Source organism: Lichenostomus cassidix, chromosome 7 (genome assembly GCF_008360975.1).
Source record: "Lichenostomus cassidix isolate B80296 chromosome 7, HeHo_3.0, whole genome shotgun sequence".
Lineage (NCBI taxonomy): Eukaryota > Metazoa > Chordata > Aves > Passeriformes > Meliphagidae > Lichenostomus > Lichenostomus cassidix.
In genome coordinates, this window is record NC_139488.1 from 24743877 (window position 1) to 24764933 (window position 21057).

Below are 21057 nucleotides of genomic sequence, written 5' to 3' on the forward strand. Positions count from 1 at the left end.
GCTGTTTCTCAGCAAAGCAAGGTACAGTAAGAGCTTGCTCTCCCAGGGGTGGTACAGGAGAAATGCTCAGTTTGCAGAGCTGTCAGGGGCACAGCCTCTGGGCTGCAAGATGGGAAGGGAAACAGTGAAGCTTTGTCAATGGAGAAACTGTAATCTTGCAGAAGTTCACATTTGCTCTCCTGAAACTGTGTAGGAATTGACTGCATTCAGGTTTTTAATGAGATTTTGGCTGAGATGTTATAAAACAGACAAAGAATTGCTTCCAAGTTCCTGCAGGAAGGTTTATATATACTGAAAGACTGATTTACAGTATTTGCCATCTTTGTTGAATTTATAAAACCCTTTGTAAACATTCCTACTCTCAGCATTTATTGTTTTCTTAGCTCTGACACAAAAGGTGAATTTGTTGGTATCTTTTATACACCAGGCAATCTAAGTTGCTTTTTTCTGCCCCAATGTGCAAAAGGTAAAGCCTGAGAAATAATGAGTTCCTTTTCCGTGGTACAGTAGTTTGAAAAGTCTAAGATTCAGTACTTTTGCAGGCATTTTTAAAAGTTACATTAAAAGGGCCAGTTCTGTGAGTCTTTTGTCAAAGTAAGCTTTGCATGAATGACAACTCAGAGATTTGTTGTTGAAAGGCTTTGAAATCTGGAAAAAAAGGGAAATCAAAGAACAGACCAAAAACAACCCCAGAGTCCTCTGGTAAAAATTTCACGTGCACAGATACAGTTTGCTTTATTATACAGATTTAGGTGTGTGCCTAATGTCTGTCAGAATGGGGAGCTTTCACTGTTCTCAACAAGAAAGCTGCACGACTTGGATGTGAATGACTTGTGCTGCCCTCTGAATTCTTGAGAGGATAATATAAATCTGTGATTGTGGCATGGTTAGCTCTGTGAAAGGCTTATTAAAGGACACACTGTCCTTTGGAGTTTTTGCATCACAATAAAATGTTTTTCCAAAAGGTGTTTTCACTACATGGCACAGTGCTCAGTGAGAGAAGCGACTCGGTGAAGTTCTGCAGTCTGTGCTGCTGCCAAGGTCATAAGAAACTTGAGTGGCCTTCCTCTGACCTGACAATGCTGTGAATATTTCCACGCATTTCACTGGCCTGGAAAATCACACTGAATTGCTGCTGATGGCTTGGCTTGATCTTCTGACATTTCAGCATTGCATTTCTGCTCCCAGTACTGGAGAATGAATTACTTTGGCTAATTTTTACACAGAGAATAAGAAGGCAATCTTTTTCAGCTTTTAGTAATTAAACTGCTCATTCTCCATGAATTAAGTTTACCCCTATATTTAGAAGGTAATTTTTAAGCTTTATCTGCTGAGTTGGCCTGGCTTCTTGTTGGGTGCTGTAGTTGATCCCTGGAAGCTGTCTGCAATGTCACAGCTCAGCAAGCTTTACGTTGGTTTTCCATGTATTTGCAATGGCTTTCCATGATAATGAGGATTAAGTCTAACATGTGGTTGTATTTTTTAAACTTTATGGATTGTATCAAAATAACTTATGTGCTGATTTATTCTTATTCACAACATCAGGCACCCTGTTCCACTGCTGTTTCATTATATACCTCTGCCACATGCAACACACTTGTTTTAGGATCTTGGATATAGCAATTTTAAGTCTTCATATTTCAGTAATGGGAAATTGATTTTTATCATTAATAGAATTCCACGAGCATTCTCTAGGACCAAGTATTAATCTGCTCAATAATGAAACAGTAAATTAACATAGTAAATGATAACAAGTAGGACAGGTAACCTGAATCAAAGAGAAATCAAGTTTTGTGCAGGGAGAGTGGGTAAAATACTCTCTTTCTAAAGGTATGATTGTCTAAACCAGGACCATAAACATTATTCAATATATTTTTCTTCTTTCTTTATAAACATTAATTTCCTGTCACTCAGAAACTTAAACCTGAGCCCAAAGTTTACTTGTGTGCTCACTTACATCCAGGAAGGATCATTATGGATTTCCTTAGCTGAAATATTTTTTAACATTAGTGAAAGCAGACACAGCCTGTTTTAAAAGTCTAGGTAATTAATTAATTAATCTAAATGATTCACAGGTAGAAGCGCAAAGGGAAGTTTACTCTGTATGCTGAAGCTCTGGTTGTTCTTCTTTTTTTAAGTCTGGTAAATAGAAATATGATTCTGTGGGAGTTAAAGTGTATCTATCACCTCATTTTGCCAAGGTGCAGAACAAATTAATAGCAAGACTATTTCTTTGACATTGTCACCAGATTTGAACCCACGACCTTGAGGTAAAAGACTCTTGTAGTCTCCACACACTGCACTTGTCTCAGAAGAGCTGACTACAGGGTACTGTGCAGGTACCTTGAAAAATGTGCTGCTATGTCCATCAACAATCTCAGTAAACATTCCTGACATTAATCATTCATTTAGAAAGGGCAGAAAGCAGATCTTGGGTTAGTCTGGAACCCAAAAATACCCCTTTGGAATAATCTAATTTCCTGGCACAAATACAGTGTAGTGAAAACAGAAATTTTTCCTAATTACAACTGAGCTCAATCAGTTTGACTCTTGCTTCATGGTAGGATGAATTTGAACTGGGGACAGACTCCAGACATTCAGTGCCCCTCCAAAGCATACCTGAAAAAGCAAGTGACAGCAAGAGTAAACTAAAGGCACTTCTTATGAGTCTTCCCAGGAATGAACAGAATGCCCAAACCAGCACAATGAATCTGTATTTATTTTGTTGCAATTGAACATTTTGTGCCAAGTGGCACTTTTAAGAATTTTTGTTTCATTAGGCTTTGCAGAGAATTTCAGACATGCATTTAGTATGTTTTCTCAAAGACAGGTTATCGTTAAAAATGAGGCACTGCTTGGATTTGCAATGTTAAATTTGTTACATGTCATAATCTTTGACATTTGAGTCCTAATCTGTTACAACACAACCAGTCCTATGTGATTCTGCATGGGCTGAAAACATAATCTATAAAAAGAAGAAAATATGCAATAAGGTGGAGACATGATGTGCAAAAGAATATATGCTTTTCCCACAAGTGGACTAAAATCAGCTCAAGTAGCAAGAATTCAGTCTAAAATAAAATTTCTGGGTAAAATGTAATGACCTCAAACACTTATTTAGGCAGCATTGTCATTAAGAAAACAGGTATTTAATCATGGTGTTATGATCCTACAGTAAATTATATTTCTGGGTGAAAAGTTGGAATAGATTTGGTCTCTTTTTGATGATGGCATTATTATCTTAGACCTTGGATTGATTGGAGTGCCTTGGGTAGCCAAACTTTACTTATCTTGCCATCTTGGTCCCAGAAGCCTCACCTCTTTTATCTTACGTAGTAATTTCCATTTTCCTTAATGCTTTACTAGGCTACTAAGAGAAAAACCAATGACTTTTAAAGGCATCCTAAAATGCGCCTAAGAGATCTTTGTTCATAATACTGTCTGTCTAAGAAATCAGTATTTAGGGCAAGAAGAGTCTGAAGTAAAGAAATGAGCTTTGCAATGACCAGAAGAGTCCAGACAATATCTCTTGAAGCATTTGTTGTATTGTTTAAACCGCAAATTGTGATCTGGTAAGCTTAAAAATCTGGAATGTCTTTCCATTAAAAAAAAAAGAAAAAGAAAAAGAAGAAATGGACTTAAGCATTTTTCATGGAAACTCTCTTAAAGGAGGTACTTCTTTAAGACAACTTTTGTGTTTCAGAGCTAATGACAACTTACCCCTTGTGATTTAATTATCCTATTATCATTTACCCCTACATAATATTGGATGAATTGCTGTGTGATCTCTTCAGTGTATAGATTCCATTTTCTCCTCATGAACTTTTAATAAGAAAAGCTATTGTAGAAATCATAAGAATTGTACTGCACCTACCTAATGATTTTAATAAAATTACTTTCCAGATAAACTTTCTTTTACGTAAACTTTATATCAAAGCTGAATGACTCAGTGGAAACTTGATTGTTTTTTAGCTCAGGCTTTTAGAGATAAAAGATATCATGTTCCTGTGCTAGAATACACAATCCTTTATGCTACAGTGTGGGAAGGTCTGCTATTGATCACTTCGAAGACACAAATAAATTTGCTCAACACTAATAGGTTCTAAAGAAGTACTTGCAACCTTTTTCTTCAAAATCCTTTTGGATCCTTTCAGAGCTACCCTTTTACTCTGGTATCCCTACACAGCTATTATATTAAATTGCGCAGAAGCAAATACACAGACAATGAAATTCACTTCTCTGCATCAGGGGTTATTTTTCCCAGGGACAATAATGGTGAAAAGTTTAGACATGCTGGGGCACAGTATTAAGTTTTCAAGGATTCATTAAGGTAGACCTGCAAACAAATAAATTATACTTTCCACTGGGATAGCAGCTTTTTGTAGACAACACCTAAATGCATGCAAATGTGTCTCTGAGATCAGAGAAATACAAAATAATTTAAGTTGAAAGACACTTCTGAAGGTCATGCAGTTCAATTCTTTGTTCAAAGCAGAGCCAGCCTCACAGTTAGGTCAGAATGTTCGTGTGGTTAAATACAGCAGTATGATCTCTGCAAGGAGCACTTAAAGTAAATGAACTGGGACTCTGGTTAAGATTTCACTGAGGCTTTGCCATAAACTGGATGACCCACTTGGGGCCTGAATCCAGTACTCACTAAAGTCCATGGAAAAACTCCCATTGATACTGATGAGCTTTGGATAGGTCCTTTTGTGTCCTGCCTCTATATTTGTGAAGTAAAAACGACAACAAACTACAGGATAATAATATTTTTCTATTGCTGTTGGGTACTGTGAGGATGAATTCAACAATCGTCTGCTGGCTACTTGAATGATGCTTCCTTTTACTCCCTTGTCTTCAAAGCCACACTTATATTTAGATTGATCTGTCTAAGGCAGCTATATGGTCCCATTACTGTGTATCTGAAGAGCTCACAGACTTTAATGCTTTTATCCTCCCAGCACCCCTCTGATGCAGGGCTGTTCTATTATCCATGCTTTACTGATAGAGAAGGGAGATAGTAAAGCTCAGACTGGTTCCAGTGGGAATAAAATGCCTGCTTACCTTTATATCTGCACATAAATGGCTTACCCAAGGTCATTCAAGTAGTCTGTGGCAGAGTGAGTGTCCCTATGTTTTGAATTCCAGGTGAGACTCCTCTGCTTTAAACAGAGGGGTTTTTTCCCAGAATTCAGAGCTGGGTGTAGGACAGCCATTGGGAAAAAATATAGCCCATTTGAAAAGAAGAAAAAAAATATTAGAGTGCAAGTACCTACAGGAAGTGTAATGGGGCTGGGGTGGGGGAGTAGAAGCAGGGGAAACACTATTATTTAAAAAATTGGTCATTGTATAAAAGTGCACTTTTCAAAAGTTCCAGCTGTGCTAAAATGGCTGTCCTAAGGAAATCTGATGAGGAAGAAGTTTCAAGCTTTTATGATGTCCTGCTGGAAGACCTCTTTGAGATCTCTCGGTCAGTGGAAAATTAATGGTGGAGTCAAGAAAGCCAGTGGTATAATCATCTGATTAGGCAGCCAGGATCAGGCTGTTAGAGCAGAAAAATGGGCAGTGGTGTGACAGAAAAGGAGAGACAGATTTGCAGAAGATTATAGCATGGATACATAAGACATATAGAACAGAGGGTATTTCACATGGTTCTCTTTCAGTGGGCACTTAAATATCCGAATGAATGCTTTTAGGTGTGTAATCCCAGTGACATCCAAAATAAACACCACAGGAGGTCTAAGTCTACTTCAAAGCATCAAATGCCTCTGGAAGTTTATGCTTTGCTGAGGGCATGAGCAGTGAGGAGGAAGAACATGGCAGATATTGGTTCAAGTGACCCCTATTCACCTGGTGAGCCATCATTAAAAGAAGCTTTAGTCAACATTTTACCCATACAATCGTACAAATGCTGATCTAACGTATTTATGTAAGTTCTGCATTCCCAAAATGACAATGTCCAGCTCTCCTCTTTGTAGAACAAACCAATACTCTTAACACTGTAGCAGTAGGAATGTCAGGTTTGGTTTGTCTTTTTTTTCTTTTTTTTCCTCTAGCATGAAATAGTGCGTAACCTGAGTAAGTTTGGAGAAGATACAAAATTGTGAAGAGTGGTTGGTAGATTAGATGGTTGTGCCACCATTCAGAGGGATATTGACAATCTGGAAGCATGAGAAAACAAGAACACTGAAGTTCAACAAAGGAAATGAGAAGATCTGAATTTGTGTTAGAAAGAACCCCATCCACCAGCACTGGTTGGGACTACCAGCTGGAAAGCAGCTTTGCAGAGAAAGATATTTTCCCAGTGGGAGAAAGATGTGGATTTACTGCAGGGAGTTCAGTGAAGGGCTGAAAAGACGATTTAGGGACCGGAGCATCTCTCATATGAAGAGAGAGGATTGATAGAACTGGAACTGGTTAACCTGGAGGGAGAAGACTGAGGAAGATCTGTGATTTGTGACAGCACAAGGACTCTGCTCAGCATAGCTACAGCTGTGGGATAAAAGCTGGAAAATTAAATCCTGATATAGAAGAAAAACTTTGTGGAAATTCACTGAACATATGAAGAAGGAACTGGAATTAGGATTAGGCTGGAATTAAAGTGACTTGCTGGGATGCATTGTGTGATTCCCAGTACAGCAATAATATCTTTCATCACCTGGATGGTCAAGTTTATGGCTTTAGTGTCATTACACAATATGAACCATTGCTATTACTAAAACAAAATCCCAATAAACTTTGGGGCAAGAGAGAAATAAAAGGAAACAAGTTGATGGTGTTCAGTGGAACTGAATGCCTGACCTTTGGCAATACACCTGGGCTTTTTGGCTCTGCAACAACTTGCACTTGTGAAATTAATCATATTTTTGTAACTAAATCTAGTTTCTCTCCATAATGCTGACCTGCACCATGTCAACTTGCTGGCTACATTTTGAAGGTCTTTGTACTACCTTCCATCTTTCTGGTTAGAAAATCCTTGCTTTATTGATTTGGTGTCTACAGCTGGAGCTCTAGGTAGAGGTCAGGATGAGTAATGTTCCTTTAGATTCTCAGCACTACAGCTGACCATCAACAAAATGAGAATTTTAGCTTAGCTCTGAATTGGGCTGAAAAGTGTCAGGTGCCCAAACCTGTCCACAAAGGCTTGGAAAATGGCTGCATTCTGAAAAAAACCCCAACATTATATATAACTGAGGGGATAATCAGCTCCCACTCTTAATCTACTTAATACAAAGTGATGAAGAATGCACTGTTTTCATTCTGTGCAGTTACATTGCACAAGCAGACACTAGAGGATGTCTATAGTTTCTGTCTAGCTGCCAGTCCCACAGGCCTCGTGTGCTAATAATGAAACATATAAAATTGCAATGGTGAGACAAATGTCAGGCTTGATATGGAGATCCAATTTGAACAAAGGACTGAAATGTCTGTAAAGAAGGAAGCATTTAGAATCTTACTGGGAAAGAACAAGACTCTTACATAAAGGAATATGACACACTTAACAATAAAAAAGAGTTACATTTTCCAAATTTCAGGCAGAGTTTTCCTGGTCTTGTAATGGCAATGCAGTGCAGAAGAGCAAAGATCAAGAAGGTCCACATAGAGAACATGCAGAATTGTGGCCTAAGTGCTATAGGCAATATTCCTTGAAAAATTCAAGTGGAAAAAGACTGGCAGTGAAAAAAGGGTAGAGAGGATGAAGGCTTACTGTGCTGCTCTTATCATTAGGAACCAGAAATGGCTGAAAAGCAGCAAGCTGCAGTCAGCAAAATGGTATCATTAGGTGAAGATGCTGTCCTGTGCAGCCACACAGGCTGTATGAATCACTTTACTGAAGGGAGCAACGGGAGTACTTAGTATTGCTATCGGTGCAAACAAGTAAAGCTGCCAAAGTTTTGCATTGATGAGATTTATAAATAGGAGTACTGGAATGCTCAGGCCAACTCTTACAGCAAAACCATCCAAACAAACCCCCAATTCTATCAAAAACCCAACACACAGCACAGGCTAATTCCAGCACTATAACAACTCACGAATCAGGAATATTTTTAGTAGAACCTACCTGTGACCTTGCCCAAGGTGAGTGACTTAATGGCCTTGAAATCAATCTCAGAAAAGTTGTGTTTGAGTTTGAGAACTTGATCAACCTGGAAGAGGTCAATAAAATTACTTCAGTACAACAGCACATGGACACCCCTCAATCATTGTACTGCAAACTTCTGGGAACATTCTCAGCTGCAAATCAGTTAATTCTGCCCCCAAGCGTGATTCAGTTTCTAAAGATAGAAAAGTGAATGTGCTTTGATTTTAGCATGAGAAGCTGAAAGGTATACCAGAATAGTCATATGAAGGGCTTTGAAGAAACTTCCTCTGCAGAAAAGCTGAAAATGTTTGACCCTGAAGTCCCCCTGCTTCCCAAAATCCACGTCTAGTCACTTCAGAATACACTCAAAGGAGGCCACTCTGGAAATGTATTGTGAAGAATTAGTTCTGCACAGAAGAAAACCACAGAGCAGCAGACAATAGTAGACTGGTAGCTGAGGAAAACCCAGCCTTTTAGCATAACCCTTCTTAGATAATGAGGCCTGCCCACCATAGTTGTGTAGTATTTTTTTACCACCCAGAGATGGAAACTGTAGAGGGAAAAAAACCCCTGTGCTGCTGCATGTTTCTGTCTTCTTCTCATTCTATTCCTTAAGATACAACTTTTCTGTAGAATCTGCCACCCTTCCCTGTTAAATGGCTTTTGCCCAGATCTAGCCAACCTGTTTTGCAATATGAACTGCTAGAACTAGCCTTAGAAGAAAAGCAGAAGGAGCAGTAAGATGGTCCCCTTCTCCCTGCCTTGGAAAAACAGGTGATGCAGGGAATCAAGGCAGAGGGTGATAACCTCTCATGAGGTTGTCACACTCAGCATGGCTTGCTTTTATTTTCTAGGATAGGACACTGCTGTGCACATGGTGACTGCATCCTGCATTCCCTCAGCTTTTCCTTTTCTGTGAGAGGATAAGGCATCTGGGGTCACATTCTCCCTTGGGAAATATACCCTAACTAAAATTAAGTTCTTCAGCTGTTTTTCTCCCTTTCAGAGCTTTTTCATGATCCATACTGTGTGTTTCATACTGTGTGGTTCACTACAGGTGACAGAGGAATCCCTAAGCCCCAGAACCACTTCAACAGTCCAGATGAGCTTCTGGCCAAAGGTGTTTCCTAATCCACAGCCTGTCAGAGGCAAGGGAAGGATCTCTCAGCTGAAAACACCACTGTTGGGCACTCTTTGAAACAAGGTCCAGATGGAGTTTTGATCTATGCTTCAGAGCTGTTCTGCTGCTGGATCAGTGTGAAACCTTTGCCTCCTGCCCAGCAATCAGGCATCGAAATCAGGGAGTCTGATTGCCAGGATTCATAGGATCATACAATGACTTGGCTTGGAAAGGACCTTAAAGCTCATCTCGTTCCAACCCTCTTGCTGCAGACAGGGACACCTCCCACTAGACCAGGTTGTCAGAGCCCCATCCAGCCTGGCCTTGAGAACTTCCAGGGATGGGAATCTGCAACTTCTCTGGACAGCCTGTGCCAGTGTTTGTGGCCTGAAGTGTTATTTAGCACTCAGCCTAAATCATGGCATACCTGAATGACGAGCTCTCTGCCTTCCCTGTTAATCTTCACATGGTGCAGCTCTCGGTTGGCAAAATTTCCAGAGTCAATGGTGAAAATGAGGAGCCCATCCTTACTCAGCTTGTATCGGACCTGTAAACTTCCTTAAAAGCAGAGCAAAACTATGTATAAAACCTGTGTCAGTGATGCAATATCATTCAATAACTTTACACAACAAATAACTAATTTTCTTTTTATTGCAATGGAGTAACAAGGTTAATAAGTCAAGGAGGAGGCTGGAAGAGCTCAAACTGTAATAAAAAGTGTGAAGAAAATAATGCACTGGAGGAGCTTTCCTTCCTACTGGGTTAACAAAGTGCTATGGAGACACATAACTTAATGAGTAAATAAGTATATCAAAGGCAAGTGTGTCTGTCTGCAGGTCAGACACAGCGCTGCCAGCAGCTGATCTACATCATCCTGTGAGGAATCACTTCCAGCAGAGGGCATTCAGGGCTTGCACTGAATTAAACTAATAATGCAGGATTTTATCATTTCTTTTCATCCAGATGCAACAGACAATGCAGAAGACAGTGACAACTGTGAGAATTATAACTTGATTTCGAACCTTGAAAGGCCCATACTTACATTATAATTTATAAGTAATAAAGAAGTATTTTTACTTTTATTTCTAACATACTTTAAGGAATTAATGTAATTCATATAAAAATGAATGCCAAACACCTCATTCAATCTTGCTATCAAAAAAACCATCGTGACTCCTGATAAATAATAGTACCAAAAAGAATCGAAATGCACAAGAAAACAAGTAATCCAGAATGAATTTCAATCCTTCAACAAATGACTTCAGGGAATATTTATATATATGTATACAGGGAATATTTATATATATACATATACACACACACACACTCACACATGTGGAGCTACATATAACATGATCTAAAAGGAAAATAATCTATTCTGATAAAATCCTTTCAAGCATACTTTTCTGGGAATTAAGGAGCAGAGAGAAAAAAAAATCTGAAATTTTTAACTCTTTTTGTGCATCAGCAACCAAAGTACATGGAACAGTAGTGCCACAGAATTAAAAAGCATTTCTGGTGCTATTTTTTATGTGCTCCAAAGAGAAAATGAATACTGACAGCACCCCAACCCTCAGAAAGGGTCCTGCATTTATTCCCTATTCCGAAAACCATCAGGAATTTTTCCATCTCTACACACCTTACAGTGAAGTTATCAGTCCTTCAAGATAGCACCCTTAGTCCAGTTAAGATCATTCCCCCTCCTTTTCCCTTGCCAGGACATTTTGCTCCTAAGCACTGTACTTTTAAAAAGTATTACAAAATTCAGTATATCCCAGATGAGCACTGACACTCTCTGGGATTTGTAGAATAGAAAAAAAGCTTCCAAAATCAAGAGAAAAAATGAGAATGAACTACTAGGATGAAGGCTTTTTAGCTGATTGAGAGGTCTGCTGGATCAGGAGAAATTTTAAAGTGAAAATAAAAAAAAGGGATAAAAGGCATTTACATTCTCACACACAGTCATGGACATTAGAGGGGAATTTGTGAAGAGATCAAGGTCAGTAAAAACTGCTAAATTATTCAGTGTGATATTATAGGTCCCAATTCAGCTGCCCCAAATCATGCTGCAAAACTCCCAGCCCTCATTGCATAGCGAGGGCAAGGAGGTGCTGTCTATCACCATGAATGTCACTCTCAAAGGTCCAAGCTTAAATCACAATCACATTATCTGGTACTGAATGAAAGATGCATCAACAGGGATTAACAGTGTAAACATCTTAGAAACACTTTCCTCTAGAAATACATGAAAAAAGAAGCCCAAGTGCCAGGAAATTCTTCAGATTTGCTCTGGGCAGTGGGAGAGCTGATAAAAAGTGGAAAGGTTGACTGACCCTGCACACCACAGCCAAGATGACCACACAGAATCAGATGGAACTAAAATAGGATAGTCTAACAGACTGGTTCAAACTAAAAATCATCTCTCAGAAGAAGCACTTTATAGACTGCCTCTTACCTGGAGCTTTTCAAAGGGATGTAAAGCAAAAAATGGAACAGGGGCTAGGTGTGGTCTGTGACCTCAGTTTGCAAATGAGAAAAAAAACTCTCTGCTCTTTTTGAATGCCATGAACACATATGTATATAAAATATAATTGGTACTACTGTATGCAGATGATCAATAGCAACCAGCACATCTGTGTTCCAAGGGAGCCAGCATGATATGCAGTCTATCCAGGCTCTCAGCTGCCGCAAACAGGGATTTACCCATTGACTTTGTTAGGGAAGCACTGATTTTAAACAAAAAAGCCATCTGCTCCATTTGTTGGGAGACAATGGAAGAGGTTCTTGACATCCATTAAGAACAGATCTTTCTTTCTATAGTGGTGCAATTTCACCTTAAATCATGTAAAGAGAACGGTGAAAGGCATTTTATTTTGCCAAATTGCTTTGAGTTCCAGTGGCAACTTTTTTTATGGACAGCTGCTCTTCAAAACTATTGAATTCAAGCTGGCACTTTGCCTGGGGCCAAATTTGCATGAATATAAACCAGAAGTACATAGGCTCATCTCTTGAGGTGTTTTGGAGTTTTCACCATTGTAGCTGAGAGCTGATTTTGCCTCGCATTCAGTACCAAAACTACTTCTGTGTTCAGATTACAGAGTAATTTTCCTGGCAGATTAAATTGCCATTTTATTACTTGACAAGCAAAATAAATGGATTTTTAATTAGGATTATTATTAAGAATTTTATTTTGTCCTCTGAATTTTGATTATCTGGTCCACTGACTTTCTCCATCACATCAGCCCAGAGTCAGTAACTGCAAATGGAAATCAGTTCATAAACCAGCTCTGTTCTCCCTATTCTCTATTTCGCATCATTTTTGTCTCGCAATAGGGGTTCACACTAATCATGAGCAGTGTAATTTCTGTCAGTCTTGTTGTAGTCATGCCTGTCATCCTCTTCTCAGCTCTCCATGTCTGAGCATGCACACCTGGAGTGTCATAATGCTCAAGCAATGCACAGCCAGTTGTGTTCCTTCTCTAATCTATGTTGAATTGCTGGAGGCAATTGCTATTAAGTCAATAAGGGAGGAAGGTAAAAGAAAAGAAAGATATCATTCTTTTGGCCTTGGGTTGGAGAGTTTTACTGGGCACATTGCCCCAGCAGTATTAGGTAAGAGTAGATTTACACGATTACTGTAGTTATCCGTCTCCTTCAGCTTCAAATTCTGCCTCTGGAGCAGCCTGAGAAGGGGGCAGGCTTTGCTTAGCCACAGTTTCTGAGCACAGCATGGCCCCTTTTCACCTCTTCCTGAGGAAATGATTCCATGTGGGCTGCCATGCTGCTGGGATGAGACCTCTGCCAGTGTCAAAGCTGACTTGCTGCACATCGCTGTGGTCTTCAGTCTCCAACCTGCAATGCTGAAATCCATGACTGTAGGGCTGAATGACATCTCCCTAATGATATCAAACAGCTAAGAGCCATTTTAACAGGATTCCTGGGGTTCCCCTGTGCAAAGGGAAGTCCTGGCAAACAGAGACCAAAGGGCAGTATTTATGCCATCCCATGCTGGTGACTAAGTCTGAAGTGGCTTTTCTGAAACAAAACACTCCCAGGACACTCTTTCAGTGATGATGGAGGCCAGCACTAGTACTTGCTAAAAGAACACTAATGATCAGTGTCAGCATAACCAAACTCCAGGCAGCTACGGCAATAGCATGGTGCCTTCAAACTGCTTCTTTTTTTCTGATGATAAGCTGCTGTAGCAGCTCTTAAGTCCAGTGGCAATAAAACTGGTTAGAGACTTCAAAGTGTTCAGTCTGAGGAACAAAAAAAAATATTCCCAGACTGAACAGTGTGAAGAAATACCTTGGTCATGGTGTTCCATATTCTATGTCCCAAGCCTGTGCTGATTGAACATGACAACAGGAGAGCTGCTTTTCTTCTGCCTGTGTCTACAGCAGTGCCTGAGTGGAATGTCAGAAACATCTGCTGGCTTTGTGGTGTATGCCCACCAACTTCACATTCATTCTGGACTGACAAAGCTTCTGTTGAAAATCAAATATTAATTTTTAAATCATCCTCTAGAAAAGGGAGAATGTTACACAGAATCTTCTTTCTAGCTCAGGAAAAGACTCCCTTGTTTGAAAGACCTCACCCAGTATTGGCAAAAAGTTTAAAGCAGCTTTGCAGAAAAGAGAAATGGATATCAGGAATTTGGTCTGTAAATCCATCATTCTTAACTTAAATTCTTGTCACACATATCACCAGGACCACAGGTCTTGTGTCATTTAATCTTGAAGGATCAAAACAGCAAGGAAGGGAATGGCATCCGTTGGAGTCTGAGACTTCTCTGCAGGACCTTTATTTATGGAAACTGGTTTTAAATGAGCCCAAATTGATCCCAACAACTCTTGCCAACTTCAACAGCACTTTTTAATGACTTAAACTGGCTGGAGCAGCTGGCAAGACATCTTGCTCCACTCAGAGAAGCTGAGGTTAATTCAGGGAGCACATGTGGGTGGCACATGTAAAATGTACAAATTTATCACCATCGTGTAACATCATTTACACATTTAAACTAGGGCAGATGATAACTCTGATTTGGGGACAATGTGTATGTATGAAATAGTGAAACACTGCATTAGAAAAAAGGGCACTGGACTACCCCTGCATGTCTTGTTGCCTCTGAGTCACCTGGAAAAAAGTGTTTAGGACCAACAGAACTTCTGACGGCTGTCTGAGACTGGCAGCCACCCTTGTTGGATTGCTGGACTTTAACTATACCACCACATTCACCCTCCAGACTCACCCAAGCCATAGCTGAAAGAAAAAATAATTTAAGAAAAAAAAAATAAAAGAAAGGGTGGAATTGTATTAGTGAGGCTATTGATGATGCTATTACAAAAAAAAAAAAATTTAAAATAAAAAGTGTTTAGCTCAAAAGCCATTTGCAGCTCATAAGGTGTAAATGTTTGTTTACTCCTGATTGCAGAACAGCACAGGACACTTTTCAGTCATCTCTACTTCAAAATATATCCCTGGGAACTTGCAGTTTCAGTGTGGCAGTGTCCCTCTTCATAGCCTAGATATTTAAAAATGAACCACCGTTTTCTCGTTTAGGAGCAGCTGGCTTAGAAACATGTTCCTTAATTAGCAGCTTCTCCCCAGGGATATTTACTCAGTAAATTTACTCTCCATTGGAAGTGTTGCTGGTGATTTAAAGAACAGAGCCCTTCTCTTCAGCGTCCAGTGGCGTTTAACTAAGAAAGTAGTTGCATTTTTTTAGGGCGTGACTCTTGCTATTTGTTTTGCATGGAAAAAAAAAAGGAAGCAAAACTGTTGAACATGTTTGCTGATATCACTACCCAGCTATTGCACTTGCTTAGACAACACTGTTTCATAGGGTTTAAAAGATAAATCCACCATTCAATTTTTTACAGTCTATTCTGGTAATAAAAATAGGAAGTTGTTTGAATGTCTCTCACTCAATGCTTGAGACATTCAGGTCTTAAGGATCATATCAGGCCATCCTACATTAAAAAAAAAAAAAAAATAAACCCAAACAGCACTTTCTCCTCACGATGCATTTCTTCAACTTAGAAAAAACCGCACACCCAGAAGGAGTGTATCTGGAGGCCCATGACCTGAGTTCACTTTACAATCCTGCTAGACAGCTGGACCCAGATTGAGATTGTCACTTAAACATCAATAAATGTAGCTGGTTCCCTTACGTGACTGAGAAATGCGTTTAACCTTCACAGACATCTCATTCCCACCAGCCGCCAGTTGGCTGAACACAGACTGACCAGCAATTAACAAGGAACAGGCAGATGCTTCTTGCTCCGAAGGTAGAAAATATAGTAAATCTAAAAAATGACCCAGAGGATCACAGTCACAGAGCTCATCTTGCACATACTGAGTGGCCTAAACACAGAGCTTATTCCAGTGATTTTAAGGGGACCACTCATCTAAACAGAACAGCTCATGTACGTGGTGGTGTGGCTGGGACTGAAATGGGAATAGGCCTAACCCATGGATGTGGGATAATACTAAACACTGTCTCTCCAGTTCAGGTCATGGATAAGCACACACATGGTGCTTTATGTACCCTGGAGGCAATGGACAGAGCACTGCCACAATTTGGGATCTACCAGCTAGATGGCTGCTGACAAATTGTTTTCCTTCTTTATGCCACTGTTTATCCATTGGTAAAACAGATGAATGTTCACTTCAGTTGGGAAAGCAAGAAACCTTTGAGGGAGGAGCAATTTAAAAACCCCACTATTAGTCATTATCATTATCTCTACATTCCTAGGAGAAGGAAGCATTTACTGCTTCTTTTACTAAGTGATGCAACATTAACTATCTTTTTTCCCTGAAGGTGATTGAACAGAAAGATGAAGGAGGGAACTGAAGGTTTCAGTTGCAACTAAATCTCCCTGAAAGCACCTGCTTTCTGATGGTGAGATTTATTCTGGCAATTTTTAAACCATACCTTTTCTACAGATTTTTTATAATTTTAAAACACTTTCACTTTAAGATCCTTCATTAACCAAGGCTATCATAGAATCATAGAATGGTTTGGGTTGGAAAGGACCCTGAAGATTTCTACTTCCAACTCCCCTGCCTTCACCTTTGTATGAAGAAGAATCTTGCCCAGCTTCCCTCTCCCTCTGTACTTTTTACTTAAGACTAGCCAGGCTGGCAGGAAGAGTTTTTATTCTTTACCCAGTGAATGAAATATAAAATATCTCCTTATGAATTTTATTCCAAAAGTTCAGCCTGGCTTTGCAAATCATGCAACATCATTAATGCTGCACTAACAGCTCTTGGGAAAAAAAGACCGAGAAAGTCATCCCAACCTGCCTTCACCGAGATTCTGGCTCATAGCTTCCATTTTTCCTAATATATTTTAACCATTCCTCTTCCCATTTTGGCAGTACAGATGGCTGTTCAAGCAAGGACTCATTTCATGCCGACCTAACAAACAGTCATTATGTTCAGCAATGAGAACACACAAAAAGATGGTATGAGCAGAAAAAAAAGCAATCAATTTGAGCACTACATGATGCCTGAGCAGGGGAGCGAGCAATAATCTTTTAGAGAAAACTAGTGAAAAATAATCATATGCCTCTTCTTAAACCTCCTTTTCATTCTTAACTCACAACAAAAGCAGTACAGAACTTTGTGGATTAATGGCTTTCTGAGGTTAATGATGCTTGTTTGTGTTGAGCTCTAAGGGACACAAATCTCTGGGAGATGTTCTGCTCCTCTGACCAGCAAGTCCATCTATGGACTGCTTATTTCATGGGTTATGCCAGTCTCTGCAAATGGAAAAGTTGTACCCTTTAGTCAGTGACCTCATGATTATAGCTACCTTTCAAGGGTTGCTCACTCAAGATATTTGAGTTTAGAATTGGCTGCAACCACTGGTTTACAAAGAGCTGACTCATGTTCTTAAGTCACCTAATGGGGAAAATTAGAAGAAGAATGAATCATTTACTAAGTAAAAATCCTATTGCAAGAATCATATAATGGTAGCATTGTGATGACTTTTCTATAGCAAAATATATGCTTATACATACATATACTTACAATAGTTTACCTTCAAATGCATGCTTCTGTGACTTTTCACAGAACCATAGAAAGGCTGAGGTTGTAAAGGATCTCTGGAGGACATATTATCCATCCCTGTCCCACTAAAGGGACCCTTCAAGTTGGTTGCCCAGGGCCATATCCAGACAGCTTTTGAATACCTCCTAGGATGGAGACCCCAGAATTCTCTAGGCAAGATGTTCCAGTGCTCAGCCACCCTCACATTAAAGAGTTTTCTCTTTCCCATATTCAGATGAAACTTCATGTGATTTGGTTTGTGCCCATCGCTTTTTGAGTAGCCTTGCAATGACATCTTCAATTCTCTCAGCACTTGTGGGTGCATTCTACCAGGGCCCACAGATTTATGTATGCCCAGTTTGCTTAATGCCCATTCCCTGATCTGATTTTCTTTCACCAAGCCTACATCTACCTTGCTCCAGACTCTTTCTTCCCAGCTGATTATCTCCAGCCAGCGGTCTGGAATTTTATGCCAGGCAGCAGCAAGTTCAAAGTCAGTCTGTACACAGCCAGAGCACAGATCAATTATTAACTGCCTGTTCAACCTTTCCTGCTCTACATAATCCAATTACAGTTCCCTTGTTTTCCTTTGTGGGTCTCCAGAACATCTCTTTGACCCTCCAGTATGGCAAAATAATCTTCATGAGTACAAACATGTCTATGAATTCAGCTAATGAGACAGATCTTTCCGTTCTCTCCTCTTGGAAAGCAGAGATAGAGATCTGCCAGAGTCCTTGGCTGAATGTTGTGGTTGTTTCTTCTTTCAAGTTAGTTTTGCACACTTAGAGATTTAAAGTTCCATATTCTAACACAAACATTAAAAAGTTTCGTTTTGGGAGCCAAGTCCACCTCTTTTCTCAAAGACTTTTTAGTGCTGGATTTGAAGTGAAAACTCTAATCAGCATTCCTGTTTTCTGTGAAGTGTGCTTACAGGAGAGAAACATCTAAGTGACCAGTGTGATTTCTAACCATAGAAGTTTCTCTCTTTAGATAAACAAGCTAATAGATCTCCTGCCACCCCAATGCTTTCTACTCATGGTACTAAATCCAGCTTCCCATTTAAAGCAACTGGGGAAAATTTCTTTTACATTCATCATTACTGATCAAACTGTCACTGGCCCCTCACTCAGTAAAAAACATAAGATTTCAAGGGCCAACTGCAACAATTGCTTGACATTATATTTAGAAGACATATCTATCTGCCACATAATGGCTGTGAACCAGTGCAAGACTGGGAACAATCCTCAGTCACTCACAGTTGCTTGTCTCCTCCACAAAGCTGTCTCCCATACTTTCCAACATGACTTTCTTTCCTGCTCCTGATCTGTTAAAAGTAACTACACCTGAACCTTGGCACCATTTTCCACTTCAGTCACATAAGCTGTGCAGGCTGTTCAATGCCTGCTGCAAGTCTGTAAGGCACGAGGTGTTCTCAAAATAGAAGAGAACTGCATGAGCAATAGTGTAGATGAGAAGGTCTTTCTGAGAAGTTATTTAGTGTCCCAAAACTACAACCCACAAGGGAGTAAGGAAGAAGAACCAGAAGAATCGGCCCCCCAAATCCACCCAAGTCCTATTTCCCCTGGTTTAGTTTTGACCCATTAAATTTCAGTGTACAGTGTGAACAGGATCAAAAGATGCCTTGCCTCAAAGACTGAACTGGATTTTTTGCATCTCTTTACCACTGAGTGAGAAACGCTTTGGTTGTTGGGGATGCAGCTTAACAGAATTGAAGGCAAAAACAATAACGTGAATTAACATGCTTTCAGCAGAAAGGCTCTGACTTAGAGAGAGGAGGAGATTACAGGAGATTATGTGTTTATAAAAAAAAAAAATCAGTACCTTCTCACTGACAATATTTGCTTTTTTTTAAGAGTGTTAACTCATTTTACCTTTGTTACACATTGTGATTTCACTTCAAATATCACTTCACTATTCACTTCAAATATCAGCTGATTTCGAGACTTTATAGGTCAGGGAAGTGGAGCTGGTATAAGTCCTGCCACTGTATGCTGAGTATCAGAGACCTAATATAAGAATTACTCCAGATGTTTTCATTTGTACTGCTGTTTTTAACTGTGCCTTTTTCCTTGTCTTTAATCTTTCCTCGGCAAAATCAGTCTTGCTTTCCAAAAGAAATGGAGAAAGCTCAGTGTGATGGCAATAGATGATGGAAAGGTAGAAAAAGAAAGAAAAAGGACTCAAATAGTTTAATTTCTTATGAGATTAGATAATAAATACAGGTACTTTTTCAATCACTCTAGCATAGTTTGAGATTCTATCTCTCTTCTTTGATGCTAGCTATCTGCTGTTTTTCTAGATTAGCCATCATATTGTTTCCACGGAGAAAGCCAACAAAACTTGGAATCAAAGACTTGTAAAAACATTTTCTAGACAATATATTTCACCATATTCATATCACATTTGATTACTTGCAGGTGGGAAGGACAAATGAAGAAAGGAGAAACACAGTTTATTTCTAAATTTTCTCTTTTAATGTTTTTCTCTCCTATCATTTACAGTCTTTAGGGAGCAAGGCAAAGATAATATTACAAAGGTACTGGTAACTTTGTGAAATCATGTAAATGCAAAAATTACAGTGAAAAGCTAGCCTGGGAAAGAAAAAAATATTTTTTTCTTGGTAGTATCTTCCTATGATGTGGGTAATTTCTGTGGATTGACACACTGAGAAGACTAATTAAAGATGTTTATCCATTTTCTGTAGCTTAGTAACAGGCAGTATAATTTGAAATTTCTACATAAAGAGATATTAAAAATGCCAATCATTACAGTACTGCTAATTTCTTAGATTGGGACCAATGGCACTACATGAGCTTTACATACATACCCATCTATATATATGTGTTTGTATGTATATGTATATGTATATGTAATCACACCCATACATATATATGTATACAACACATACACATATATAGGTAGGTGTAATTAAAAAATCCATGAAAGATTGGAGAGGAAAGGAAGATGCTCTTATATGCATACAATTTTCAAAAGCACACATATGATTTCAAAGCATCAGTATTAACTAATGGAGGAAAGAATCCCTAAGTCATCTTTAAAAACATCAGCCTTTGAAACCCTACCTATAAACTGCCAATTGACAGAGGACATGAGCCAATTGATCAAAGCCCTTTTAGTATACTCTGACTATGAATAATCCTTGCAAGCAGTTTCACTTCTTCAATGTCAAATATTTAACATGAGAAGTCAGAAGTAGGAGAAACATTCTTCTCATCACCACTTTTATTAACTAATAATTCGCCTAGTTATTTTGTGGATAATAGAAAAGAGGAATAACAGAATACATGAGTAGTAGCTTCACAAATTGTTACAAAACCTGAAGTATCAAATTATACATAGACTGTTCCAATATAGATTTTTAACGAGTGGAAAGGGACTTGGGATTATGGTAAAGAGTATTACTGCTCACCTCCTAAGTGAGAATGCCCATTCCCATTTCTCCAGGAGCCTAACCTTTATTTAACCAATCAGTTATCCAGCAGAGACCTGCTTATGTCCTACTATACACTGTCACACTCAGCAAGATTTCTTGAAAGTGAGCCAATAAGAGAGAAGGAATCACACTCACTTTTAATGCTACAAAGGACATTGATATTCATAGTCCAGTAACTTTATGGCAAGCATAAACCTCTTGGAGGAAGAAAGAGTAACATATCTGAACATTATTTTCATTGGAATAATTTCAATTCCAACAAGACTAAAAAGTAAAAGGACATGAAATTTAACGAATTATTCCATTTGGGACAAAGACAGAGAA

The 21057-nt window shown here is 39.1% G+C and overlaps 1 protein-coding gene across 1 annotated transcript in view; it reads right to left on the reverse strand.

The window, feature by feature from the left end:
- The window catches only part of CNTNAP5 (contactin associated protein family member 5), a 277200-nt gene that overhangs the window by 11524 nt on the left and 244619 nt on the right, over nt 1-21057 (reverse strand). The window contains exons 20-21 of the mRNA XM_085066882.1: nt 9631-9761; nt 8063-8147 (exon numbers count right to left, since the gene is read on the reverse strand). Of these exons, the coding sequence (XP_084923008.1) occupies nt 8063-8147; nt 9631-9761 (216 nt within the window). The remainder of the gene's footprint in view (nt 1-8062; nt 8148-9630; nt 9762-21057) is intronic.